We start from the raw sequence: 27,950 nt of genomic DNA, 5'->3' as shown, positions 1-27,950 counted from the left end.
TTCGATTGAAGTTATTTACCGTTTCCGTTATTAAGAATGATGCAGATTCTCTCGAGTTTCCAAATATTCCAGTATCATCGGCAAAGGCCAAGTTAGTAATTGGCTCCAATTGATCAGCAATTTTGTAACCATATTTCTGTTTAATTTCAATTTCATTTAGCTCATCCAATACGATTTTTGTTGCAGCATTAAACTTCTGAGGAGACGTTGGTGCACCTTGCAATATACCACAATTGAATTGAATGCTTCTTGATAAACCGTTTTTAGTTCGAATTTGCGTGGAATTTTCTTCGTCAAGCTTAAGGACTAGTGCTCTTAATTTCGATGGTAATGGTTGAGAGTTCAATGACATTTCAATCTGTTTGTGACCTATCTTATCATAAGCTTGGCGGATATCGAGCAACACAACCACTAATGTGTCTTTCTTAGCTTTCGCTGAATTCAATGCAGCTGACAATATCGTAGTATTAATGAACGTTCCTGGCATATTTGTGAATCCATTTTGCGTCGAGCTTACCGTTAAATGGAATCGTAAATGTTTATCAAGTACCTTTTCAATAATGCGTCGTAGTAATGAACAGACTGTAATTGGTCGCCAATTCTTAACGTCGTTTCTGTCATTTCCTTTGTATCCAAGTACCGTTCTAGATTTCTTGAAGCACGTCGGCACGTAGTTCCATTTCATCATTAGTGTAGCTAATTTCGACAAAACTGTAGATATTTCGTTAGAATGAGTCTTCAATGTTCTTGGAATGATATAGTCCGGTCCTGGAGCCGTATCGCTTGAAGTTTTCTTAATTGCCAATTTGATTTCCTCGGCTTTTATTTCATTGTCATATTCGGCATCTATTACTTCCTGATCTTTAATTGGAAATGGAGCCTGTTTGATTGTCTTGTCATTTTTCGTTCCCCAACGTTCTTGGAATTTATCGCACAGAGAAGCTATTGGAATCGGGCAATTATTGTCTTTTTCGTCAGAAATTTCTCGAACCGCTTTTTTCCTTTGATTATAATATAACCATTGTATCCAATCCCTTTGGTACTTTTGTTTTCTCTTTTCTCTATCCTGCTTAGATTGTCTTTGTGGATTTGAACTTTGTTTAAAATGACGATTTACATCTTGAAAATTTTTGCTTTTTCTAATTCTGTAGAATTTTGACATTGGATTTTTCGGTCCTGGTAGTAGCTCTTGAGTTAATTTGAGTTTCTCGACAATTTCTGCAACTAAATTTTCGAATTTTTCAGTTTCTTTAATTTCAGACATCAGGAGACAATTTAATTGATTTTCAATTCTTTCGCAAAATATTTGAAAATCTGATCTGCCGTTGTTTTCAGGAATTACTTCCGGATCGATTGTATCACCACTACTTGAAACTGGGTCTTCTTTATCTGTTTTTTTCTTGCTGTATGTGTCGACGATCTTCTTTCTTTGTTCAGTTTTATGCTTCTTAGATTTGTGAATGGCTAAACCTCTTTTCCCCTTGCAAAATTGTTTACATATTTCGCATTGCGTGTCATAACCTGGTCTATCTTGAGTAGACATATCTTCATTCATTTGACTCATTGACGTACTGACAGCACTTTCATTTGTATTAATCGAAATTTCTTCATCTTTATTAAATTCTTCACAAAATTTTTGGAGATCGGATCTGTCTGCCTTACTTATACTTGGATGTTCTCTCGCAATATGTATTCGGCATTGTAGCTTATCTTTACTTTTCGTATAGCAAAATGGACAGGGCCATTCTTTCATCTCTGGAAACAAGATTGAATATTCTTTTTTGACTTTCTCGATCAGGTCCTTTAAATTGTTTATTCCTGAGCTTCCTGCCACATTTGAACGGATATCTCCCATATTAGAAAATGAAATAAATTTAAAATTTATTGGAGCAAATTTTTTCACGTCTTTTCCGTTCAAGGCTTGCTTTTTCTTCTTGTTTATCGTACGATTGTAAATCAATTTGAATTTGGATTGAAATTTAAAAAAAAGAACTCTGCCACGACCTTGTTATACTCGATGGAGCTAACAATATGCACATATGTGCAACTGAATGCTTAATTCATCATATTTTGAGTACATATGGCTCATTCCAGCGTTACATTTACTACATCCACAGAATTTTTCACAGTGTTTTGGATAGAACAAAATATAGAAAGAATTTCTGTGAGTTTTTATTGAAACCCAAAATTTCCTTGATTTTGAATTTTGTAGAATTTTGGCATTTATGATATTTTGCACAGAGTTTCGCAGAGAACGCAAGACACAAGAATTTCTGTGAATTTTAGAGAATTTATCGAAATAGGTGAACACCAAAATTTCCTTCTGATGAATTTTGTAGAATTTTGAAAATGTAACGAAGGTAACAGGTGGAATGAGCGATATACAGTGCGAGAATCATGTACAATCGTAACATTTAATTGCATTCAAATTGTCAATCAAAATATTTGTTTTAAAATACAACTTAATATGACAGGTCATGTTAAGTTCCACTATATATACTTTAGTGGTAAGTGCGCAACGATGATTTTGTTTTTTGATCTTTGATCGCTGATGGCGAGACAAGTAAGTTTACAGTGATTTTAATAAGCAATTTTTTTTGTTTTATTAATTTTTTCTTCTTTTCTTTGAAGAATAATTATCAAACCTGTTCTCGATTATGTTCATGTGTTGTATTGAGTTGAGATTAATCTGAATTTTTTTTATATTTTATGCATTTATTAACGCATTAACTCCTTCTGTTTTTTATTATATTTTATTCAGCCGTTCGTTTTAACATCAATTTAATTTAAAAAAAATTATATTTTGTGTTGTCTTAAGTTCCTTCGATAAATGACCTTAATTTACTGCACGTTTATAATCAAAATTCGGTGAGGTAATTAAAAATCATAATCGCAAAGAAGAACGAAGAAAAAAAATTGATTTAACAACTTTCTTTCGACGCAGCATGTGTAAAAAATTGAATATTAGCTCCAGTGTGCTTCGTATGCAAACAGGAAAGATTTTGTAACATAAAAATGGTGTGTTTATTCACCATATATATTGAATTGACCAAGAGACGTCCACTTTGGATATGGTGATTTTTTTCGATGTTGTTGTTGTTTTGGTACATTTTTTTCTGCCTCATTCTTTAAATATTTGTTCATATAAGTTATTTTATTGGTTTTTATTTTCGGCAAAGTTAAAACCATAAATTATGATTACGTGCATTTAAAAAAGTAAGAGATCTTGATTTTAATTGTTGATTGGTATTAATGAAGACATACCTGTAAAATAATGTACATTAATTTATGCATATATGCCCACTTAATGAAGAGGAATATTTCAATGTTTTTTTCTTAATTTAAAAAAGTTTTGATTGATATTGAACATGAATTGCAATAAACCGATGGTATATTTACAGTCGAAATTATAGTTTCGTATAAGAGAAGACAATATCAAATTACAGTTTGCGAAATATAAGAACGGACTCTTTTGTTGAATCCTGAATGACTTGGGTTTTTCAACATGCAGGACCTATTTAATTCCGTTCTACAATTTCTAGAAGTTTCTAAAATTTTGTAAAGTCTCGACTTTTAGAAATTGCACAAGTTCTAAAAAATTCTCACAAAAGAATTCTCTACGTGTACGAAAGTAATCGAAGCACAGTTTCGACGAATACAATCCAACTTCAGTTATTCTATCCAGATGGGATGTACAAAATATAATACATACATAATTGTTACTTCTTATTTTTCCCCGTCTGTACGTCTTAAATGATTTTTAAAATTTTGTGAAATTTGAGAAGTTTTCTAGAATTTCTAAAAAAAAATCTAAATAAGAGGCCCTGATAACAGAAATCTTTCATTCTCAACATTGGACGGTGATCACAGAACTGTAAACAATTTCCAATTTGAAATTATTGTCATAAAAGTCATATGACTGTAGTATAAGTAGAGTAGTCATCGAGAAAAAGATTTCTATTTATTCATTCAACATACATTACCAACGAAACGACACTTCGTATGTGTCCGCTCAATTCCTGTATATGGTCAAATTCCAAGTAGAATTCAATCAAGCGAATGCATCGCATTAGTAATGTCCTATAGTTCACTCAAGTTAACATAATTTGGGTAGAATTCCTTGTTTCACAAAATTCCATATGGAATTTAATCTGTCGAATATATCGAACTGGGTGTAACTTCCTATAGTTTACTCAAGTTACGTAACGGTGGGCACATGGAATGATTCGAATGACGTAATCTAAACACGATGAATTTGTGTTTATACCTACGTGACACTTAGGAGAGATATGTACTCTTGAGGTTTTACAAATTTGTAGAAACCATGCCGGGTACAAAGATGTTGATACAGTTGATTCAAAAGTTCGATCAAAAGGTACCACTTGGTATCCGTTTTCGAGTTGATATGAATTTCGATTTTAAAACGCTTCAGGACATAAAATTGACAAGATCTCAACCAGCGCTGAATTACTTCCGTTTACGATATTCTCGAATCTTATTGTTCAATTCTAACGCTAAATTTAAATACTGAAGCGCACTTACAGCGCGAACAAAAGTTTTTATTAACGCAAATATCACATGTGGAATGAACTACATAGTAGTTTGTAATTGTCCGTCCTTATAATTCTCAAACTGTAAACAAATCCTGATTATCTCTGACTTAATAAATACAAACCAAATCGCTGCACTAAAATATTTGTCAATATTTGTTAATCAATATTTGTGTAACAGTTCAGCTTATTACATCATTTCAATATCCAATTAAATGTTGCGATTTAACCTACTAATTCGTCCAGTTTATTGTAATCCTTTAAAACCATTTGTCTCGAAACAGAATTTCACCATCAATACAAAACAAACGAATGTCATGGTCGCGATATGATGCGTTTTACAATAACATTTACAAAATATTTCCGCATATTCATTTACTCGGTAAATTTAGAATGAAATCCCCGAAATCCCTCAATTGTGAACATTTGATATGTGATTGATGGAAGTTTGTTATTGAGTTTTTTTTTCATGAACGTACAGTTGGAATTATCTGGAGACTAATTTCACATTTTGGAGTAAACCCTGATTCAGGTCTGTACCTTTTCCTGTTCTTACCTGAACTTTCAGCTGTAAACAATAAAAAACCACAATTTCATCCAATTATAGTCTTTCAGAAACTGCTGATCATCTGTTATCAACAGTGACTATTAAAAATAGACGATAACCTACAGTCAATGTGATCTTATATGGTAAACTTTATGGTTGAACAAGTGAAGTAATAGTACATTACTATACCAGTGAAGGAATTTGATATCTCGTATCCAGATGAGTAAAAGAATCCGAGGGCTTTAGCCCGACTTTTCCCTAGTGAGGGAAAGGGCTTATTCCCTCCCTAGATTTTACTTTGCTAGTGAGGTAATGTGCGAGGTAATGTGGCTATTCCCTCACTAGTGAAAACCTTTTTCCTCGCTCATAAAGTAAAACGCTATACTTTACACGTGAAATTATTTGATATCTCGTATCACGATGAGTAAAAGTGCTTCGGGCTGAAGCCCTCGGATACTTTTCCTCATCTGGAAACGAGATATCAAATTACTTCACTGGCAAAGTAATGTACTATTGTATTTTAAGTAGAAGGCAGTACTTTGAACAGAAGAAGTACCAGACTTAATGATCATTAGATCAATAAGTTTGCCGTTTCGTAGGCTTTATTATTCAAATATGAATTACACAAAAGAAAATTGTAACATTCCATAAAACGGCTAACAAACCGTCATCAATCGGTCAAGTATTTGGTTACAAATATTCATAGAATAATTACTTGTGCAAATTTCAAAAACTTAACACTTCGCGTATTGCGTGTGCCTATAAATATACATAGGGTGGAAGTTATTAAAAGCCGACCGTTTATACCATTTTCTCTTTTTAATTTTCACACGAACAGCAGTTTTTTTTTTTCGTTGATGTAAGTAAATGTTCCTACTATTACCTTGATGGATTAAATACACCATTAATTACATGTCTATGCATATAACAATATTTTAAATATGGATAATCTGAAGCCAACGCGCAACATAAGAATTATACACAATGTACACTAACGTTGAGTGTAGTACTGAAGTACACACTTTATGTTCATGATGGGATAAATAGGTATGTTATGTACCGAAAGAAAAGCGCAAAACATGTGAACGTCTTATCGGCTGTTAAGATCGATAAAACAAGTCATTTCAAAATTTACATTAGACTTTCAAAACAACATCATTTAGCCATTTAACAATTAATAACTAAATTACTTTTCGAACGAACAGAAAAAAAAACATTTACACTGACCTGAACCACTGATCAGAATAAATTAAAATGTTTGAATGTTTGGAGCAACAATTTTTTTTTTCTTTTTCATTTAACATCCGGATGAAAATATTATTTATAAATGATGTGGAGCCGGTGTCTATGTTAATTGTAACAATTACTATGACTGCCTTGGATCAAATATTTTTCAATTAACGCTCGGAGGCTATACCAGCCGTGACACTAAACAACTTCAAATACTATATAATGCGGATTAGAGTTCAATAATGTCGTTTTATCGCAATCATTTGCTTGATTGAGTCGAATTAAACGGGGCAGACTTATTTCATTACCCACGATGTGGCGATAAGCTTTCGTTTGTATATTCGATTGTAAAGTTACTTTTGGTTGGGAAATTTATTTAATTAAAAATGTTTGTACGGCTTTAGGGCTTCGGGTGTAATAAGAAACAGAGAAACGTAACGATTGGCATAAGGTTCACTAAAAAAGTAACGTCTGGACGGTTGATTTTTAATATATAATGTTGAATCGATGATGGACATTATGAAATGCACTTCAATACTCGGATCTTTGAGAAAATAAAATCCAATTTCTTTTGGTCGGAGCTATGAAAGTTACCATTAAATAAAACATAAATTAAATAAATGCCAAGAATTAACGACTCTACGCCGTTAAAGTTTCACGAGGTTTTTTTTGACAAAAAAAAAAAAAACAAAACCAAATCCACAACAACAACCAGCCACATTGTTTTTCTTTAAACGACAAATTTTGTATGTTATAATGCAAGTGGACATAAAATTAAAAATAAATTACAAATTCTAAAGCCTATACAATTGTAAAATATCCACATAAATAACACGTACACTTCAGAGGAACGCTCTCTGTATATTTATAAGAGGTTTTCGGTACACTTTCTCGTTCCTTTGTTTATAAACATTTAAAAGGAAAATTTTATTTTAAAAATAAACAAAACTTTGATGTATACAGAAGAGAGTAAGAAAAGAATTGACTGAACAAAACACATTTTGTTTTGGCGATTATTATGCGCTTTAGCGCACGACTGTATACAATTACAGATATTATTCCAATTTTTCAAATGTGTGAATCAAATTGATTTTCTTCTTATAAGAGCCAAAGGGATGTTTCACATAATGATGATGGCAAAGTGCCTAAAGTTATTTTTTTTTTTAATTTTCATACAAAATTGACCCGCTCTAGCTAGCATATATCACATGGAGTATAATAGAATTATCGAATCTTTTACTTCATTTGATCCAACTGTTTTTAACAGATTATGCTAACAAAATCTGCTATTTCATCAGTTTAAACATACATTTTTGTTATAAGAGACCACATTAGTTCGAGCACTTTGTTCATTTTGTCGTCTCAGTCGATAACAAATGTCTGAAAAATTCTTTAAAAACTGAACTCATTATTAGATCTATTTTCCGTGGGTTTCGTTTGTTTCTTTCGTTCTATTCGTTCCACTCGCATTCCATCACACAGGAGTAGCGCTTGTCTTTACGTTTTTTCAATTCCACACGTACGTGTGAGTGAAACCGCTTCTTTTGTTGACAACATGTGGAACGATGTAGGCCGAACAAAGAAACGAAACGTGCGGCCTCGTGTCATAATTACACATCTAGAGCCTAATAAAGTACTTTGCACATCGGTTGCATAAATGACTATTGTCATTCTGAGAGGCGCCATTTTAGGTGAGAAAATAATAATATTGGTTGAGAAAAAAAAACATTTTCTTACCTAAAATTGCTGAATACCAAAAGACGCTATTTGTTTTATTATCTTTAAAGTTTACAAAAATGCGGATTTTGAAACGTTTTGTTCACCTAGGGGAGAAATAGAAAATTCCACTTTGAGCAGAAAAGCAGCACTCGCTTCGCTCTGGTCGCAAACTTTCGCTCTTGGTGGAATTTCCTATTTTCTCCCGGTTAACAAAATCTAATGATTACAAAATGTCGACAGAAAATGTTCAGTCAGAGGCAGTGAAATTTCAACATGAATTTGCTTCAGCGGTTTTTCAGCTGATTCACATGTATAATCAAAAATGTTTATAAAGATGTATTTCACTCAGATCCAAATAGTCTCAATATCGTTACACGTATGTCAGCGTTACAGCTTCTCTAACATGTTGTGCGATAAAAGAATTTAATTAAAAATTACCAGTTAGGAGGTGGTCACAATACTCAACATGTTTTACCAATTTAGAAGTTTAGTTTTACATCAGTTTGTTGGACCTCATCCTACCCCTTATATTCTTTATTTTTGGGCAGAAAAGTTTCTTTTTCTTGTTAAAACCCTAAAACGTATTATAGTGATGATGTACAGTGGGTGAATGTTTTTAAACTTAGAGAAGAAAAAAGGTTAAAATAATAAAGAAAAAGGTGTCCCATATCTCCATTATGCGCTACAAAAAAATCAAACTTTTTTTATTGTTTGCTCGTTTGAATAATACTTAAGCAAAAACAAAAGAACCAATAAAAATCAATTGAAAACAAAATATATATCGAAGAAACGTGATCGTCGTTTTTATTCAAATTATATGCGGGTATCGTGCAAAAGATTAAAATGTTTCTGAACCACTGTGCAATGCAGAAAAAAAAGAAGTTCATTGGCCTGGCGTTCTGAATCCGCATTTATTCTTAACAGCCCAGTTCTATGGCCCGGCACTTCATGAATCCCAGTGAATTATTATGCCATTTCGTTTGTTTGGTCAAATATGCAAACTTTTAAATCGAAATTATTTGAAGAGCCGCAAAAATGAATTGCCACATTTGAAATCATAAAATCTTTACAATCAAAACTTCATGGTGATTATGTTATTGGTGGCTATCTTCTTATATATATATATATATATATATATATGTACTCACATCATTTCGGAACAATAAAAAATCGCGTGCCGCGAGTATATCTCATCCGAATTAAAAGCCATGAAATATCATAAAAATGTTCTGGTAAAATAAATAAATTTACGATTATGTCAATTTCTATAGGGTCATACCACGCATCAGTCCACCAACAGGAAAAAAATGAAGCTGTGCCAAAATATGAATTCAATTTGAAGATTATGTGGACGAACATAAAGCGCATGCAGTTATGGCGGTCATTAAAATAAATTGCATTTTATGCGATTAACAGTTACATACACGGATAATTTACAATGGATGCGTTCATTCATTTTTTTTATGTTTTCGTTAAGCCCCATGAGATCGCCAACGGGTCTCGATATCCATTTCAGTGAAATATTTTAGAAGTTCAAAGAAAGTTGCGACGAATAAAATAGACGCACCACTTTCAATAAAATCGATCCCTTTATCAGTATGTCTTATCATTCTTAGAGTCATTCCTTTCATATTTATAAAATTGAGAAGTAAGACAGCTGCACGAAGGATTTCAGATGCTCTCGATATTTCGCTGTGACTTTCAAAGCGATTGTGTAGACTGGAAAGAATGACACCAACACGTTAAATTCCATGTATGTCCTTTGTAGGAAAGAATGTACATTTCGATTCGCAAGAAAATTCTCATTCAAGGCGATATGATGTGAGGATGCAACGAAAATTACTTTTCAGCAGTAAGAATCGATTAATTCGAGAAATATGACAAAGATCAAAAGATAGCAATAGTTATACTGTCATAAATGCAATGACGAAAGCTCATTCTGCTGACTCTGGCACGTCGTACGACCCTTTCGTGTAATATCTAGATATTCAATCATTGTCGTGATGTTTGTTGTTGAGAAAAAAAAAATCGAAATCGTTCGAACGTTGACTGGAATATGAAATTTGATGAAGCCTTTGCATGTTGGAAATCGAGCGAAAATATTTTTATCAAATCAAAATTGAATCAAACTCTAACCTAAAGAGAAATCACTCTCAAATGATTGAAATGAAGAGGCGCAATTTGTAGCTTTTTTTAATATTAATATTGTTATTTAAAAGACGTTTCATGCACAACACAGATGTGCTTATTAAAAGACTAGTGTATGATTAACCCATTCATTTTGTCTCGTGCGCCTCCACATTTCTGATTTAATTAGCAGATATTTTCAAGAAAACATCGAAACATCGACCTATCATTTCATACGTATACAGACACAGCAAAATAGCGAAACGTAAAAATTAATTTAGAAATTTCCGGAGGTTGTAACAGCTACAGTTATACACATTTTTGTTTATTGTGACTGGTTGTTGTCGTTATTATGATCATGATGATTATTTTAATGGGTCGACAACGCTTTTAAGGATGGTGTCTCCAATTTCTTGTAAGCTTGACAGAAAAAGTTAGAACCCAATTGTCGAAGACGAAGATGATTGCAGACAAGGCTTCTTATTGGGAATATAATTTACCGAAATCAGATTTCTGACATTTTCAGTAATTTCAGTAAATAATAGGCCATGTTGAAGAAGATGGACTATTCATAACATACTTTACTCGTTACCTTAAGAGAAAATATCTCCGTTTTGCTGATTCCGTTCTGTGTTTTATTTCTAAATTTTCTCTCTCATCAAATATTTGAAGTTAAAAATTATTAACACACCTAACTGTCGAGTGCGCAATATAACCCAATCCGAACCCATCAAGTACTTACTTAAGACAATATTTACGATACATAGGCAACATAGTCACACTTTAATGTTTAATTTTTATGATGAACTTGTGCCAGTATATAAGAGCGCACACAACACACATGATTCGGCAGTGTCTGTCAGGGGCTATTGTTTAGAATTTTGTTTACTGAACTTAACACATTGAAATTAATTGCGGCTTGCCAACTTTCGGCACCCTGGACTTTACTAAAATAGTCGAGGAATACCTCCAAATAAATTTCTAAAAAATCCAAAACTGAATTCTAGATTTTTAGAAATTTATTTGGAGGCATTCCACGACTATTTAAGTAAAGTCCAGGGTGCCGAAAGTTGACAAGCCGCAATTATTTTGAATGTGTTAAGTGTAACTTGTCCAAAATTTACCAAAAATGTACAGAAAGTTTTCCTAATTTCAGTGAATAAAATTCTTAAAAATAGGCCCTGTTGTATGTTGAGTATTTTCTTCTTGATAGATCCCCTCGTTTACAATATATCCGAGAGACACCTTCACTACTTACTGCGCGATGTGATTATGTTTATTCATTAAATTTTTTAATTTTTCTTAAGTAATTTTTAACATATTTTGATTCGAATGTAAATATAGTGGCAATTTATTGTAAGAAGGCGTGTGTGTGTATATATAAATGCTGGTGGGCAGCAAAATATAATACAAATTTACATAAAAGTTATTTGGTGTCTATATAGAGGTCTATTATGACTCGCGCCAAAAAGGTTCGTTAAGGTGCGCAAAACTATTTTCAACTCAATTTCTAATGAATTGTTCATATGTATTGTGACTGGGATGTGACAGCCAGCCATTATAATATAATTTGTCAAAAGTATAATTGATTGATGTGTTCATGGGCACTCTAAATGGCGTTTAAATAAATTAGTCCCACGTCAGTTACATTGGCTGTACCATTTCGATAAAAAATTCAAAAGTGCTAGCTTCAGCTATAAGTCATCAGCCCTTCAGGGTCCATTCAAAAATTACGGACGATTCAACTTAGAATATATTATTTACGAAATTGCCAAAACTTTCCGAAATTTGCCGAAAATTTCCTGAATTTACCAAGAAGGTTTTTCGGTAAATTTAGTTAATTTTCCGTAGTTTTCGGTAATTTCAGTAAATTCACAGTTCCCTGCTTCAATAGGGGAAAGAGTGTCTTAGGGAAGCGTACGGTAAAAAACCGATTATTGCAAAGCTCTGCTGCTCATTTACTTTCGAAAAATGCTGGTAATCTAACACACCAAGCCGATATTTTCAATTGATATCTCGTAAACAAATGCAAATAAAGTTGCATTTCCACCGTGAAATCATTTCATGCCAAGCTCCCCTCTGAGCCCAATCAAAACTTAATTCAAGTCTAATCTCCGATTAAATAAATCGATAGCGAATGACATTTGATCGACTTTTGAAGCGGCGAATACAATGCATTGAATATGTGTTACAGCTAAATTTATGAATAAACCATTGAATTAAGCCCGCATAGTCGTAGATATTTTACCTACTTAAATATAATATAAATGCGTTAACCCGATACTTATCAGTACGGATGGGATACATGGTGCATTTTGTTAATGATGGAAATTCAAGTGAAGCTGCTGTTGCTATTATTGTAAATACAATTTTGTTTTGTTTAGTAACCTAATCGCTTCAGGCAAACACATTTTTTTGTTGCTACTTCAAACTGAAAAACATTGATAAACTTTAAGCATCGCCGTTAATAAAAACTCTTCTCAAATATAATTTCGTATTTTAAAATAAATTTCGATTTGCTGTCGGGTATTTCATTCCGTTTAAACGATGCATTAATATTCTGCTGGTACAATACACACAGCATACACATAAGAATTAAATGGGAACTTTTCGTAAGCCACTTGTAAATTATTGGTAAGGTATGATATTCGAGATAGTGCACATTTGAATATATATACCACCACTAAATACACACTGGTACGTCTCCGTCAATAACCGATCTATTTGTGTACGTAACATGCCTATCTTTCTATTTCAAAAAACCAAACAATTTCTCAATATGCAAAATAAACCTTTTCTTTTGTGCATTATAATGACATTCAAGTCGACTTTTAAATGGTCGTTAGCTTAACAACTTAAGTACGAATTGCTTTTCTCTCGCTTAAAACAGTTGTCGATATTATCGAATCGACATTCTATTGTTACGGGCAGAGTGCATAACTCGCGTAAATGGACACCATCATTCTTTTAGTGCATTTCACATTAAATCCAAAACGGGCACATTTCTTTGCGGACACTTTTTACTCGAGATTGTAAGAATTTGATACGGGCGAAGGTGTTCAGCAATCAGGGCTTATTTTTGAAAATTCCAACTTTTCTGAACTTTTTCCGAATTTTTCGGAACTTTTTCCGAATTTTTGGGAACTTTTTCATAATTTTCGGGAACTTATTCCGAATTTTTCGGAATGCTCAGAATTAAAATTTCCAATAATAAGCCCTGTCTGTAATTGACTGGTTTGAACACGGCACCGTTCATACTCCCAAAAGCATTGTTCATCTGATAATAATCATTCCGAATTGTGTTGAACTCATACACAATTCTATAAATGATTAATTAATGGACCAACCAATGGGAGTCCAGATAATGTGATAAGATAATTAACCTGAGATGTATATGGAAAACTTTATAAGTTATGAACATATGGCTACCACCTGATTTATCCAGAGATAATTTAATGGAACCAGTAGAGTTCATTGAAGCAATTTAAATATTTCATTCCAACCGAACAATATAAGTCGCAATTAAGTGTTTTATTGTGTACAAAGCGGTTACAATGTTATGTGCCGTGTGTGCAGAGAAAAATTATTAATTTAAGATTCAAATACCGAACATTTTCACCCACATAGATATTAAAACTGACACAATGTTTTACTCAATAATAAAAAAACGAATAAACGTAGCGCAACGACACTCATATTCCATATTTCCATAAAATCTCGTTTCGTTTTTCATATTTTTATAGACAATTTTTTCTTGTTTAATCTAAATGTGGCTATAATTTACGACTTTTTCATTTACCTTTCAGGGACACATTGTATCGCATGTCGTTCACATTGAAGACCCGAGAAAAATCGGTATGGGAAGCATCAATGTCCATGATGGAAACGTGCCAGAATAAGGGACAAAGTGAATTGGATTGTCGAAATCACATTATGGTACTGCAGAACTATGGAAATCAATTGTATGCCTGCGGAACGTATGCATTCAGTCCGTATTGTTCGTGGAGACAGGTGAGTCCGTATTTTAAACTCGAATGAGATTTACTTTGAAAAGAAAAACGTTTTCTGCTCAAGGAAGGAAATCGTTTCGGAATTGATGGAGAACTTTTAAGGAAAAGAAAATGTTTTCTGTGTGTCGTACCGTCAAACATCACAACCAGGGGTTATTAAAAAAAAAAATCTAAAAAAAATTTCTTAATATTTCTGAATTTGCAGATTAGGAAATTTTTAGGACTTTTTTGGAAAATTCCAAAATATACTTCGGATAGCATGGCCTATTTTAGTTTCTCGAATTGCAAATTTTCTTGAATTCTCGGCAACATTTTTTTTTCTGAGAAAGTAGAAAAATTCAAGAAAACCTTTAATCGCCCAAAACCACTTACAGTGGACGTGTGACGCAAGTCCTGTTATCCGCTTACAAAAGAACTGATATCGGTGTAGGTGACGCTTACAGAGTCGACACGCAAAAAGATATGCGTCACAAATGACAGCTGATGAGGATAGTACGCGAACGTTTTATCAACAAAAATCTTACCAGAAAAATTTTAGGAAGAAAATTATGACAAAAAAAATTGCGTCAAAAAGTGGCACTTTACCCAACTTTAGCCAACATTTAAAACGCTTCAAACCTCATATATAGACGACCTTTTAGGAAAACCATGAAACATGTATCGACTAGAATGTGAAACTCTATAAATTTGTCTTTTAAACGAACTTTAATCTGCAGTATTTTCCGAGTTATGGGTCGGTCCTATAGCAAAATAGCCTAACACGCTCATAGCTCCGAAATTATAAACTTGTATAAAAATTCCTTCAAATTAGTTTCTTAGAATTGCCTCCTTAACATATTCTGAAAATTTCAGCCAAATCCACCGGTAAATTCAAAAGTTTCGTTGTAACAAAGTGACAAAGCGAAGAAGGAAAATCCATTTCTTCATACAAATTTCCACTTTTTGAAATTTAATATCTCGGCCAAATCTTGACCGTATGAGGCGTGTGATAGCTCGTTGAACTCGTATGGATGCCCAGATTACGAATAAAATACTTTGGGGGAGCAAAGGGGGAAAGATCAAAAAGTTCATGTTCCTCAGTCTGCGGAAAAAAATTTTGTCAAATTTTTCAGTGTGAACGGACTTGCGTCACGGCCCTTCACTAACGCAGGCCCATGATAAACTCTAAAAACCTAGAGAAACTCATGGAAATGCACCTTGGGTCTATAACTCAGAATTTTATTTACTGAAAATTTCCGATATTTACCAACATTTACTGAAATTTAGGAGAAATTTACCGAAAAAGTTTTCGTTAAATCTCTGGAAATGTTGGTAAATTGAATAAATTTGTGGTAAATTTCGGTAAATAAAATTATCAATAATAGGCCCTGATCGACCCAAGCGCTTTATAAAAAAAACGCTTTGTAGCATTCCCCTTGTTGAAGTAAATCTCCATCCTTTATAAATACTGAATCAAAGGACAACAAATGTAATGCAATCGGAATAAAGTACAAAATATTGCACAGACATTGCGGACGCTCAATAAACCGAAATGACTGCAAACGAAATATAAAACTTACATCAAACACCGTGACGATGAGCGAAATAAAATCAAATTCTAATTACAGATGGAAAACCTGAACGTAACACGATACGATAAAGGTGTTGCAAAATGCCCGTTCAATCCTCATGCTAACATTACCACACTAATGACGGAAAATGGACAAATGTTTGTTGGTTCACCGACCGATTTCTCCGGTAGCGATCCAGCCATTTTGCGGGCAGATGTTTCGCAGGTTTGTAATTTCCGACATCCTTTTTCTGTTTTTTTTTTTTTTTTTTTTAAACAATTAGTTAACCTAACACCGACAAAAAACAAACAAAAACCTGAAATTTCTCGTTTTATTCAAAAGGATGGTACGCGAATGCTGCGCTCCAGTCAGTACAACTCAAAGTGGTTAAACGATCCACAATTCGTTAATAGTTTTGAGGCTGGCGAATTTGTTTATTTCGTGTTTCGCGAAACGGCTGTAGAATACATCAATTGTGGAAAGGTAATTACATCCGTCGCTTATGCATGAATGGTTCATTGAGAAATTAATTAAAATTCGGTATTTTGTACGATGTATTATAGGTTGTATACTCTCGCATAGCACGTGTATGCAAATCGGATCCAGGTGGTGAACATATCCTTAAAGACAATTGGACGTCGTTTGTAAAGGCACGATTGAATTGTTCGTTGCCTGGTGAATATCCTTTCTATTTCAACGAAGTGCAAGGAATTAAATATTCCGCTGAAGAGGGTGTTATGTATGGGACATTCACCACACCAGAGTAAGATGCTTGGAGATGAAAGATTTTGTTCTCAGATTTTTCAACTTTAAATTTTCATTCAACCAACAGAAACAGCATCCACGGATCGGCCATCTGTGCATTCAATATGTCTTCAATCCAAGCTGCATTCAGTGGTCCGTTCAAACATCAGGAATCGATAAATTCGGCTTGGGAGCGTCAGGATCTCCCGAACCGCGCTCACTTTGAATGCAAAATTGATAAAGGAACAAACTTCCGACACAATCAATTGCTCGACTCGTCACGTTATCAGCTCATGGATCAGGCCGTTCAGCCGACAACGGCCTATCCGCTACATGTCTCGAAACTGGAACGATTTATTCACATTGCCCTCGACAATATATCGACAAAGTTGCACGAAAACGTTCGCATCATTTACGTATCGACGGAGGCTGGCCTTATCAAAAAGATATCCGTTTTGCCGCGGACGAAAGAAACGTGTGTGATCGAGATGTGGCAGCCGGATGTGAACAACGGTCGCATAAGAGTGATTGACTTTTTGAAGGTATGGAGACGCTAGGATCACTCTCTAGTGAGGAATGCAGAACCAATGATTTTCGTTTAATTACAGGAAACAGAATCGCTGTATGTCGGAAGTGATACGGGCCTTATGAGAATACCAGCTCAGCATTGTAACCGTCATGTTTCGAAGGCTAGCTGCTTAAACGCAATGGACCCGTATTGTGGATGGAACGAACTTCAAGAGGCATGCACGGCGCCACCGAACGGTGACACATTGGCGAGATATTGGGTGCAAAATAGCACAACATGTCCACTGTTAACTGCTGGGTATAGATAGAGACAACCGTGTAACTGGAGCGAATTCGAAATTTGATTTTTTCTTCTTTACAGTGTTGTTGACGGAGGATGGTCAGCATGGGGCGAATGGCATAAGTGTTCACAAACATCGGGCCAGTTAAATGACGATCTATCATCCCCAGACTCTTGTCTGTGTCGAACGAGATCTTGCGATAATCCGAGTCCGAAAAATGGAGGTACCATGTGTGAAGGTGTGTCAATAATGGTAACAAATTGCACGGTTAATGGTGGATGGACAGATTGGAGTGCTTGGTCGGCTTGTTCTCAAAGGTATTACGTTACATTTGTCCCCTGCGAACGTTTTTTTTCATTGAACCTTTATCGCGTTTAGTTGTGGTATGGCCGTCAAAACGAGGCGCCGAACTTGTGGCAATCCAAAACCAGCTCATGGTGGAAGAGTATGCGTTGGTCCTGATCGTGCCGAACTATACTGTAGTCATTTGCCACCCTGTCCTGTACCGAAACAAACGCCGATTGATGGTGCATGGGGTAAAGACAATCAGACACTTTGCTTGTCACGGAAAATAAATGAAAATTTCCAACTCTTACACAAACAGGTCCTTGGGGTTCGTACAGCGAATGTAGTGCAGAATGCGGTGGAGGCTATAAGATTCGGCGAAGAAAATGTGATGATCCAGAGCCGCAAAACGGAGGCCTGGATTGTTCTGGATGTCATTTGGACTATGAAGTGTGTAACACGCACCCTTGTACTGAAGTGAAGAAAATGGGCTCTTGGACTCCGTGGATGGTACAATTAAACGGTTCGACTGGAGATGGTGGACAGTTGGAACGACGATTCCGATTTTCCTGTAAAGCCAACGTTCCCGATGCGAACAGCCTAAAAGTTTCACTGGCTAAAGAGGAAACAAGAATCTGTCATACCGACGGTTCGTGTCAACGATCTGGTGATGGAGGCGATGAAGCTGGTTGGACGGATTGGGGATCGTGGAGTCAATGCAGTGTAGAATGTGGCGGCGGACAGCAATTTAGAACGAGAACTTGTGAACGCGGCAATTGTGATGGAACGTCGAAAATGGCGAGGGCTTGTAACACACACTCTTGCAAAGGTAAGCTAAACAGGGTCTGTTTAAGTTGAGCTTGATTGAGAGAAGAATTCTATTTTTGTAGGTGTTTGGAGTTGTTGGACAGATTGGTCGCCATGCTCGGTAACGTGCGGTCTAGGAAAGAGATCTCGCACAAGAGATTGCATGACACCAGGAAAAGATGGATGTGAAGGACTGAGCACAGAATTTGAAACTTGTGAACTACCGCTGTGTGACTGTAAGTCTTTAACCCTAATTACGGCTCGACGCAGACATAACACGTTTGTGCCAATTTTTAGCATTCTTGGGATGGAGCAGTTGGAGCGAATGGACCGTTTGCAGTGAAGATGGCTTAAAAACAAGACATCGAAAATGTTTAACGACAAATCCAAGCCCAAAGGAATGTCAAGGTCACGAGCAGGAAGTGCATCAATGTGACTCGTACAAGAGTAACGGTAAATCTAACTTCTCGCCATGTTGCAAGTTGGACACTAATTTTCAAAAAATCCCACCAAATTCCAGAAATTGTTCAGTCAGCCTCCATAGGAGCTGGAACATTATTCTCCCTAATGGCAGTGATTATGTTGGTTTGTATCGTCGGCACGGCATTCTCGACCTACTTGTACATGAAGAAACGATTTCTCTTGCCGAGAGACATCAAAAACATTGGATCACCGTGCTTCGACTCGTATCCGAATCAATACTCCAGCCTACCCACCAAGGACGACCGACCGAAGGTAAAGCGCCAAACATCGTTTAAAGGCTGCGATACGGGAGCTAATGCAAAACTGCTAATGAACGGCCACGGAACACTAACGAAGTCCGTGAATGTGGCGGTAAATAATACACCGAAAGCACTGGCCAAATCGTACGAGATTGACACGGCTACAATAAAACGGAATTCGCATGGACTAAACAATGTGCGACCGGTGCGATCAATCGAGGACGATAAATTTTAATCGGATTGCGTTGACGGTTGTACAGTCAACAAGGAATTGTTGAATGCCATTTTACGAATCTAAGATTCATCTAAACATTCAACACCGAACAGTATAGTGATCATGATGTAGAAACAGTAGTACAATGTTACGTACGCTGAGAATTTTGTTGAAAAATAGTATTTTAATGCAAGTGTCATTGAGGCTGCTGTGGTTTCTCTGAACCTCTATTAGGTGTAAATTTATGTTGTTTATATAAGATTAGGTCGATGAGGACGGTCGGAGAGAATGTGATGATTAAGGAAGCAGCAATTTTACAAAGTGTGAGTTTGTTCGATAAGCAGATTTAATGTGATCCAACTAACTCTAGATTTGAACTAAGAAAAAAAAAATTGCTGTCCGGCCACCAGGTTTATCTGTAGAATTTTTAAAACATCTTCAAGAAATTCCTTGACAATCCTTTTAGAGGAAAATACTCGAAAAAACGTAACTAGAGTATCGCATTTCTCAATGGTCGGTGCCGCTAATTCGAATTCTTAAATTTGGAGAATTCGTAACTTTCTGGACATGCCCTCCTAGAATTACTCAGAAGAACAATAGAGTGTTGCTTTGAGCAATATTTCTCAGTACTGTCACTGATTAACGCTTTCGGCAGGTCCTTCTTCTGTTAACAAATGATTACTTTTATTTAAATTTTGGAGCTCAAAAAACCGACTCACTGGCAGTGATTTCTGTGGAAATAGTGACCGACAATCAATACGAAATGATTCCTCCTGAATGCCGTGAAAATGGTTGAAGAGAATGGTCCAAAGGGAATAAATACCTCCTCCAGTAGTCGCCTATGTTGAACATGATGTTCCCCTACTACCTTGCTAAAGTTTCCAAAATTTGCTAAAACATCTTTTGGCATATTTAGCAAAAATCAGTCCAGTCTTGGCGCGAGTTACGTAGCAGCAGCAATTGATTTTTCAAAATCTTAAAAAAGTTTTAATTTTGAAATTCAAATTTTTTCACATTTTTTCACATTTTTTCACAGAGAAAATTCACGCCCATTGTCATAAATCATTAGTGGACCATTGTCGTCATTGTCCATTCCATCCTGAAAATTAAATGCGAAAATGCCCGACTCAAGAAAGTCCTCTTAGAATTTGTTCTAGTTCCCGAAATTTGAAAAAGAAGCCCGATCAATGTCCACAAAAATCAACTAATTTTTTTGAAAGTGGTTTTTGCTTCTTGGGATCGATACCTATCTAGGCGCAAGGACTTTTTTAGGGAATGTGTTCGATTTAAGTAGGTCGTTTTTCAAAACAATCCTTCAAACAGTTTTGATTGTTTGTGTGGATCAGCTGAAGAAATTCATGCTGAAATTTCACTAGCACACTAACACGTTCTTCAAAAACATTCTAGCATCGTGTTCACACTTAAAAAATCTATTCATAAAAAATTGATTTATTTTTGTATCCAGTTCCGTTCCACTTCCCGAAGTTAGAGCAAAATGTTTGAGCTAAAATAATACCTGTTCAATGTGTTCCCGACCCTGACCTTATTTTTGCCCTACACAGATTTTACCGTCTGCTCAAATCGATATTGGCCATCGATCTAATCGACATTGTTAATTATAAATATTGTGAAAGTTTAGGTTTTTCTGAAAAAACAAAGTTCTTATATAAAAAAAATATTTAGAAAATTGAAAAGTCTGACTTAGAATAGAAAAACGGAAGGAAATTCTTTAAAGTTATATAAAAAATCGAAAAATAAAATTTGTTATTTAAATCTAGAAATATATATTGAGAAGGAATACGACAGAGTAATATAAATCAGGCAGGAGCGGTTCATTTTTGAAATGGCGAATAAGGTACCCAGTCAAATCAAGCGCTCCTGCCTGGTTTACTTTACTCTGACGTGGAAGAAAGAGAAAAAAAATCCTTTTTTACGCTAGCTTTTTATTTCTTAGTTATTTCGTTTTGATTAAATTAACCAAAAATGCAATAAATTGGAATGTTGATAATTATTTCGATTTTCGATAAGTTTATTATTGTGCCATTAGCTTTATATTATCTACTAATGAATGAGCAACGAATGGAAGGTTAAACATATAAAAATAGTTTTATGGATTCAAATGTTTCGCCACAACTGAATGTTAGCTGTAGTCGTTGTAGCTCATATTGAGCAAATTATTATTTTTTTAAATTCTTTTTGTATAAACCGAATGTACTTATGATTTAAGTTTTAAGGAATTAGTATTTTATGAGAACACTGAATAGGCGACTAAAAAGTGTGTATACAATTAGATTCATTTATTGTTAATGTTCCATGATATCGGTCACTTTAGTTCTTCTAGCTTCCTACCATAACTCTACAATAACAATAACAATTAATGTATTATTGTTCTGCTGATAATCAAATCGAGTTTAAAATTTACACTGTAACTGTTACATGAATTACACAAACAATGTGAATAATAAATTTAACTTTTGATCAAATGTAAACCGTCCCGCATTTTTATCACGAATATGTCCGAATGATGCACGAGGCAAGCCTTTATCTAAGACACTATAACGGCAAAACCTTCTCAACTCTATTAGTGCGGGTCCATAGCATAAAAATAGTGCAAACTATAGTAGAATTGTGTGCTTTGGACCAGTGATTAATATAGATATGTAAATTTTAAAAACGATTACTAGCCCTTAAGAAACCCACCCTTAACCCCTATTCAAAGTTTTCAGTGTAGAGGCAACTTGAATGAATTATTATGATTATGATTATTATTATGATTTCTTCACCTATCGTAGTGATATATAGCTCAAATGAAAGAGGAAGGTTCAAGCTTTTTTTCAGGATCCTAAAATTTCCCAAAATTTTCCGATTTTCCACACATTTTCCAATTTTTCTTCAGGGGTAGTTATGAATTTGCAAGTTAAATTTAAATATCTTCAAAAGTTTGTTTTGAAAATGAAAACTTCTTTTTGGATTATTGTTTAATATTTAATTTGCCAGACTTTCCCGAAGAAACCTCTTCTGGATTTTTCAAACGTAGCAGGTGCCATTTTTGTGTTAAATTTGAGCTATTTTTAAAGAGATTTTTTTGACAAAAAAACTTTTGGTCGTTTTTTAAGCAGATTACTTGTTAAAACTACCAAATGACTGAAGAATAGTAAAATAGTTCGTTTTCCAATTTAGGGACAGGGTTTATTGATCATTTTCATTATACGGTACTTGTCAACGTAACCCCACTTAATTTTTCGTCAAGTAGTCCTTAACCTCAATCAATTGACGTTAACTGCGTTCAATTTACTGATTTTTATATGAAAATCGTTCGTTCAATTCATTCGATATTTTTCGACATGTCTGACAGTTGGGATCGTGTCTGACGTTTACAAGGTCATGAAAATGATCTATGGTAGTGGTGTTTATTACGCTAATTTGTTACCACTTATAAACTTTGACCAAAACTGTAACTCTCGCACTCAGGTCTAACAGAAAATAAGTAACATCAGCTTAAAGCTGCAGATCTCAGCTGTATGATGAGACCAAACACTCCATATTGAAATGAAAATATTATGAACGTTGGACGCATTAGGTGTTACGAGACACTTCTGCTCGCTAAAATTAATTGCTTGAAACTCTACAAAAAAATTTGCAAACAGAGCCCACCATGCAAGACATTTTGGAATGATTGGACAATGAGCAGTAAGCTCTTATAACATTGGCGTCTATTCCTTATCATCCAGACGATCCTCCTCTAAAAAGATGGGAGTCTTTAACGTTTTACAAGAAACAACTCTTTGAGTTTTACAAATGTTTCTTCCCTGTTTTATTCACGCCTTGAATTTAATTCCAAATAGCCAAAATCAGAAGAATATTCCATTTAAACGGTATCGACGAAGTGCATTGCAAAGTGTTACAACTTTTAGCAAAAACAAAAGTTCTTCCATTGCTATTGGTATGCATTTACATGGAATTGGCACTTGAAGTGCAAGCCTGGCAACACCAATGAAAGTATACTCTATAGACTATAGGTAATGTTCGTATGGTCTAATGTCATTTGTACGGAGCGGAGTAAATAGCGATTTCACATAAACAAACTCACCTCTCAATGATTTTCATTGAAATGTAGTTTGTTTATGTGAAATCGCTATTTCCTCCGGTTTGCATGGACAGACCATACCTGGTTTGTACTTTCATTGGTCAGCACTATTTAGCAAAGCTCACAATAAGTCAAAAATATATGGAAAAATGAGAGACATGACAACTCGTGATCTTCACTCACACTCTCTTTTATGAAAAGTAACGCCCTCTGCAGCTCAAGTGCAAACAATCATTTTTGTAAACTATCCAATTACAAGTCCCCCACTAATTGCGAACCGAGCAACAAAAGATAGCGTTAAGACATAATGTTCGGAACAGGTCAGGTTAACCTGGAAACTTGACCTGAAACTAGATCAGACCTGTTATGACCTGACCTGACAAAAAATTATTCTGCACATTTGTATAGTAGAATCAAAACTAATTTAAAGCAATTTTACTGTATCTTATGGTTTATATATGGTTTCAATCATATAATTCTACCGAATCTATTCGATAATTCTCAGTGGCGATCAGGTCAGGTCAGGTATTTCAGGTTAAAAATAAATTAGATCAGGTCAGGTCAGGTCAACGAAAAATCGGATCAGGCCAGATTCAGGTAGGTTAGGTTTACAAATTACCTGAACCTGACCTGAATCCATTTTTTTTTCAACCTTGATATGACCTGAACTGAACCTGACCTGTTCCGAGCCTTATAAGAAATACATTTTAAATTGGAATAAGGCAGAAACTACTTAAAAATAAAATAAATCATCCATTTCAACCCTTCTGCCTGCTGGTGTAGATTTGCAAGTTTAAAATGTTAGTGCGAAAACGCGCTGGAAAACTACTGTAATAAAACCAGTGTAAGCAAAGACATAGATTAGGAAATAATACCAAATACCAAGAGCAAACATCCAAAAATAGCAGAGAGATGCTAATATGACGGCTGGGACGCCGTTTCGACGGATAGAGGGAATTTGTCCATCATTTCTGAAAAAAATTGAACCGTATGCGACCAGCTGTCAAATTGAAATAGACATAACCACAGATTTTTTTTTAATACTTCCAGCATCACCAATTTTAATGAAATAAATTGCTAACATGATCCTTGTGGGATCAGAATGAACGTAAGTCCATTTATCTATAAATCAGATTCAGTATTCGTACACAATTTCCGAATTGAAAAAAACAATTTTGGAGACCAATTTTTGAACGCGTATATCTCAGATAATACGAAAGTACCTTGCAAATAAAACTCTTTACGTTAATTTTGACACCGATGCAAACGTATTTCCATATTCTGCTTCTCGAATCATTGTGGTCAAAAATTAATTATTTTGTAAACAACCGACCAATTTTGGAAAAAGTCAGCCATTTTTGACATTTCATTCGTTATATGAAAAAGGCTGACAAATTCCCTCTATCCGTCGAAACGGCGTCCCAGCCGTTATCTTAGCATCTCTCTGAAAAATAGTCGTCCTTTCGTCACAGAGGGGTTAACTGTGAAACGGAAAATTTCTACATTGTTACTGATGTATTGATGGTTTAAAATGTATAAGCCCAAACGCTCAATAATGAAGTTAGAAGTATGGTTGAAGAAACCAGCGCAACCAAAGACATAGATTAGGAAATAATACCTCAAGAAGTCGACAAACATATATCATAACCACTCTGTGAAACGGATAATTTCTACATTGTGCCTACTGAACATAAGCACTACTTAAGAGTGCTCACCCCTTGGCAATTTTCTAATAATAAATGTGTAAATTTATGTGTTTTGCAAAGGTTTCTCCAAGTGGGTCAAGTTATCGACCACAAACCAATTTTTCCCTTAAAAGTAACACATTTTTGCATGCTTTAATGGTTTTACTTTTTCCAAAAAAAGATTTTGGTTCTGAGAAATCATCAAAAAACGAATATTTTTGCGCACAAATGTAGGCTAGAAAATTGCCAAGGGGTGAGCGCTCTTAAGAGCAATCTTCACATTGCGAATTTGTAGCCTACATTTGGGCACAAAAATATTACATTTTTGACGATAATATTGTCCTCGCATCGTTTTTGGAAAAAGTAAAAACATCGTTTGGTGTTGAAATGTGTTAGCTTTGAATAAAAAATAGAAAGGTGTGTGGTTGATGTAACCTAGGTCGAGAAAACTCAAAATTTGTGTCAATTTTCATGAACTATTGAGTTTTCTCCAACTTAAGTTACAGCATCACAAAACTTTCTATTTTTTATTCAAAGCTAACACATTTCAGCACCAAACGATGTTTTTACTTTTTCCAAAAAGGATGCGAGGGCAATATTATCGTCAAAAATGTAACATTTTTGTGCCCAAATGTAGGCTACAAATTTGCCATGTGAAGATTGCTCTTAAACAAAATTGTTCGTTAAAACTTCATAGTGAGGCTGTGTTGGCTTCTATGTGGATGACGATTGACATTTTGAACGACCTTGGAAGAAACCTATACAAATAGTATAATTTGAGGGTCGTTGGGGCTAGGAGGAAAAGTCGAAAGGTTCCACTTTCAATGTTCCACTTTTCTTTTAAAAAGACGCTGCTTTGTTTTGCAAATGCCTTCGATTTTGACGTTTACGGTTCCGTTTCCATGATGCTCAACTGACATTTGACATTTCCCCAGTGAGGGCAAATTTGTTTACATAAAATTAGAGTGAAATTTACCGGAAAGGAATCCACCGATTTGTGAATAAAATGAATTCAACTGTTGATTGAACATCCCTTTGCTGGCTCAAAGAACATATCGTCCGGACTATGGTGAAGAGTTGATGTTTCTAAGCGAAACGGTTCGGCATCAAAATAACAAACAAAAAACTTCTTGTTGTTATGGCAATAATTTAGCCACTGCAAAACAACGTGTACCAATATGATAGCTTACTCTTTCACATTGACATAACCAATAGCAAAGAATTCAGTTTACGACGAGTTGATAATCAGCAAAATGTTTTTCAATCTGACCAACATAATTTACTTGTACCTGCGACCGTTAATCAAATGGTTTTTACGTCGCTTCACACGACTATGTGAACTGCAGCGTATATGCTATGGGCAACCTGCGGGAGCCCCACGAGCAAAGGCTGTCGAGACGTCTTTGAATCTGTCACGTAGACCTGCGATCATTTCAATGGTCAAAAATTTGAACTACATCGTCCAGGATGACATTAGCGATCGAACTATTCGGGAGCGTGTGGTTTATTCGGCTGTGCTAAATGTAGTCAAGTGCAAAAAAATCAATAGCAAAATCCATCCAGACTTTGCACCATCGTTTCGTGCAACCATCGAACAAATCTGGGGATACAAGAGGTTGTTTCACACTATCGAAATGATTCGCGTAACGCCATACAATTCGGACGATTCATCTCACGAAGAAAAGCTCTTGGAACTGTGGGACTTGTTGATGCCGAACGAGTGTTTGGAGCAAAGAGTCACCAAGCAATGGCAATGTATCGGCTTTCAGGTACGTATACGTGTTGGATGAAACATTGTGTCGATGAAACGTTCGAAACGGTCTCCGATGTTTGTTTTAGGGCGATGATCCGAAGACAGATTTTCGTGGAATGGGGATGCTCGGCTTGGACAATCTTGTGTTCTTCTGCAAGCAATACAACGGTGCAGCAAGGCATGTTTTAGCTCATTCACATCATCCGGTGCACGGTTATACGTTTGCCATTGTGGGTATAAATCTCACCTCGATGGCATACAATCTGCTGAGATCCGGAGCGGCACGCACACACTTTTATAATTTACGTCGCCAGTGGCCGAATGTGGACGATTTTCATAAGTTCTACTGCTACTTGTTTTTCGAATTCGATCACTACTGGATGGAATGCAAACCGACCAGCATCATGGACTTTTCCTACATAAACAGTAAATTTGAGCGAAAGATTTTGGAAATGCTGGCGGACGATAGTACGTTTTTGAAAATGAATTTGTTTGTCGAGGACATTTGAAAGTGATTTTGTGAATCTATGGATAAGACTGGCGTGTAATTGAAACCGTTCTAGGCAACTGCTTTTAATTGTAAATTATGTAAGACAAGTTCGCGTAATTAAAGCGTTTGATGCTCATGAAACAGGAGATGCGTTTTTGTTTCTGTGCACCGTACAGCGATTATGATCACGAACTCAGTTTAAGTTGTTTTCTCCGTGGATCGACAAGAACCTCGAGAAGAACGAAAGGTTGTGGAAATGGTATCTTTTTCAAAATATGGTTTTTCAAGCTCCCAAACAATGTTTGTCCATAAAATCCATAAGACAGCGAAAGTTTGCTCAGGCAAAGTTATTTTGTAGACAATAGACGTCGTAAACAACGGATCAGCCTATGAGGTCTATAAGTCTATTCTCTTCACTTCAACGTGTCGTTCAATTCATTGTAGTGTTAGTGGGACTACCGAATAACTTGAGCACAATTTGTAGTTTGTCATAAAACGTTAATGTTTGTCACTGCAGTTGGTCATTCGCAAAAAATTCAAAATCCAGGGAATTCAAAGAAAATCACAAAAATTCTCGTGAAATCATCAAAATCACCAAAGAAAATCTGTGGAATGTGAAGT

General features: G+C 35.2%; 2 protein-coding genes across 2 annotated transcripts in view; both read left to right on the top strand.

The window, feature by feature from the left end:
* The window catches only part of LOC119078056 (semaphorin-5A), a 100,805-nt gene extending 79,597 nt beyond the window's left edge, over window positions 1–21,208 (top strand). The window contains exons 4-15 of the mRNA XM_037185483.1: window positions 13,980–14,184; window positions 15,791–15,958; window positions 16,076–16,216; window positions 16,297–16,496; window positions 16,566–17,019; window positions 17,086–17,303; window positions 17,367–17,603; window positions 17,665–17,822; window positions 17,891–18,400; window positions 18,462–18,614; window positions 18,676–18,831; window positions 18,899–21,208. Coding sequence (XP_037041378.1) covers window positions 13,980–14,184; window positions 15,791–15,958; window positions 16,076–16,216; window positions 16,297–16,496; window positions 16,566–17,019; window positions 17,086–17,303; window positions 17,367–17,603; window positions 17,665–17,822; window positions 17,891–18,400; window positions 18,462–18,614; window positions 18,676–18,831; window positions 18,899–19,335 — 3,037 coding nt within the window. The 3' untranslated portion in view covers window positions 19,336–21,208. The remainder of the gene's footprint in view (window positions 1–13,979; window positions 14,185–15,790; window positions 15,959–16,075; window positions 16,217–16,296; window positions 16,497–16,565; window positions 17,020–17,085; window positions 17,304–17,366; window positions 17,604–17,664; window positions 17,823–17,890; window positions 18,401–18,461; window positions 18,615–18,675; window positions 18,832–18,898) is intronic.
* A 4,797-nt stretch (window positions 21,209–26,005) lies between these two features.
* Window positions 26,006–27,472, top strand: LOC119078085 (ELMO domain-containing protein 2). The gene is made up of 2 exons (XM_037185547.1): window positions 26,006–26,855; window positions 26,926–27,472. Exons 1-2 carry the CDS (start codon window positions 26,340–26,342, stop codon window positions 27,346–27,348), a joined length of 939 nt encoding a protein of 312 aa, XP_037041442.1. The 5' UTR covers window positions 26,006–26,339; the 3' UTR covers window positions 27,349–27,472.
* The last annotated feature ends 478 nt before the right edge of the window (window positions 27,473–27,950 follow it).

Source organism: Bradysia coprophila, unplaced genomic scaffold (genome assembly GCF_014529535.1).
Source record: "Bradysia coprophila strain Holo2 unplaced genomic scaffold, BU_Bcop_v1 contig_24, whole genome shotgun sequence".
NCBI classification, from domain to species: Eukaryota; Metazoa; Arthropoda; class Insecta; order Diptera; family Sciaridae; genus Bradysia; species Bradysia coprophila.
Note: the sequence above shows the minus strand (reverse complement) of the source record. Positions and strands in the feature narration are given on the sequence as shown.

Coding starts and splice junctions, on each gene's coding strand:
- LOC119078085 (XM_037185547.1), top strand. CDS start 26,340: ATGTTTTTCAATCTGACCAACATAATTTACTTGTACCTGCGACCGTTA. Junction 26,856..26,925: donor GGCAATGTATCGGCTTTCAG/GTACGTATACGT, acceptor TGTTTGTTTTAG/GGCGATGATCCGAAGACAGA.